The 1,671-nt window shown below is 48.4% G+C and overlaps 1 protein-coding gene across 1 annotated transcript in view; it reads right to left on the bottom strand.

Moving 5' to 3' along the window:
- T265_03400 (hypothetical protein) overlaps positions 1-315 on the bottom strand; it is a gene marked incomplete at both ends in the record, with an annotated part of 7,203 nt that extends 6,888 nt beyond the window's left edge. Inside the window, one exon of the mRNA XM_009167869.1 lies at positions 53-315. Coding sequence (XP_009166133.1) covers positions 53-315 — 263 coding nt within the window. The remainder of the gene's footprint in view (positions 1-52) is intronic.
- Positions 316-1,671: the final 1,356 nt, after the last annotated feature.

Below are 1,671 nucleotides of genomic sequence, written 5' to 3'. Positions count from 1 at the left end.
AAGGAAAATGCGCATTCCTGAGAAATCTGCACCGCAGAAGTCTCGGAACCACATTTGAGGCTTTGGATTTCTGACCCGATAGCAGATGAAATCAAAGGTCAGAGCACAGTGGTCGCTATGTCCCAAGGGAGCGTTAGTTGTTACCTGACCAACGAGGTGTCTTTCGTTGGTGATTACCAAATCCAGGAGGGATGGTAGTTGGCCTGCGCGGTATCTGGTGAGTGCAACGACATGTTGGGTCCAAGCGCTCTGTTGAACGACTTCAAACAGCACCGCTGCAAAAAGTCCGCCTGATTCGACGAGCTGGAGTTCCATTCAGGAGGCCTTTGGGGCGTTGAAGTACCTACCAGCAGGAGATGAGTGAAGTGGTAGTTGGAGGAAAGTTGCTCGAGTGTTTGTATGAGGAACTGGTCACCTTCAGGGAGAATCTAAGGGCTACGGTAGACCACGCCGAGAAAGAGAGAATCGGACCCGCGCAGCGGGATTTGGACGCACAATGCATCGCAAAAGGGTGCGTGGGTGGTGTCAGAGAGGACAATCAGGATTGGTAGGGCCACATTTAAGTACAGAGCAACCCACCACCCCTCTCTCGTTTTGAGTCAGGTCGAAAAACAGAGTAAACGTCTATCAAGATCTCCGCATCAGACACATTTGGTGTGAGCCAGGTCTCTGGGGATGTGATTGTGTACTGCTTTTCAGGGCAACCTGACCGTTTATCATCGCAAAGTTTGTTGCAAAAACTGAGGTAGTTTGTGGNGTGCATAGGTCTGTGCTTTCCTCCATCTTTCTGCAGTATGCAAGGAAGGCGAATATGGATGTTATTTCTGAATCATATTAAGGGGACGTTTTGTTGGCAGAGTGGATATCGGCAGATTTTTTGGAGGGGCGATACGGGCATAGATGTGCGAAGACTGGATTTGGCGTGACAAGACCAGCTTGTCAGAATATTCTTGGATAATTTTGAGATGGACACTATCCGGAGCGGAAGAATCGAGAGGCTCTTGAAAAGTGAGTTAGACCTTTTCCGGTGGGGAATGCGAGCATGTGAAGGTGTTAAGGTGCCCCAGATGCGTACAATGGGCAGTAATGGATGTCATACTCAGGGTTGAACACCAGATCGTGCCGCGGACTTATAAGGAACGATGGAAACAGAATTTTGTACGTAATTGAGAATTGAGTTGGTGCGGTCAACTTTTAGCGAGATGGCGAAACGGCTGTCCATCGAGCGTAAGACGCAGTATGATACGCCACACATGCAAGGCCTGGTGACACCTCAAATGCACGACCAGGTAAGCTAAACAGCTAAATCTCCTGATCCGTTTGTCTGCGCCAGCCGCAATGCAAGCAAACACTAAGAACAGAGCCACCAAAAATGAAACCAAATCCCTATTGTTTAATCAAAAAGAGCAGTGTGGGTGTTCCGCTCTAATCTGAATACCCGACGCCCGCAATGCAAACCGGAACTAAGAACAGAGCCACCAAAAATGAAACCAAATTCCTATTGTTTAATCAAAAAGAGCAGTGTGGGTGTTCCGCTCTAATCTGAATACCCGACGCCAAACTGGAGCTTGTTTCTACAGCGCTGAAGGGTGCAAACGCTAAATACGCAGCGACCTGGACGAAAGTTGATAAAGAACTTTCTTTGCTGAACCTTGCGTTATCCATCCTGGG

Source organism: Opisthorchis viverrini (assembly GCF_000715545.1).
Source record: "Opisthorchis viverrini unplaced genomic scaffold opera_v5_48, whole genome shotgun sequence".
In the NCBI taxonomy this organism is placed as follows: Eukaryota; Metazoa; Platyhelminthes; class Trematoda; order Opisthorchiida; family Opisthorchiidae; genus Opisthorchis; species Opisthorchis viverrini.
This window is presented reverse-complemented; position numbering and strand designations above follow the sequence as displayed.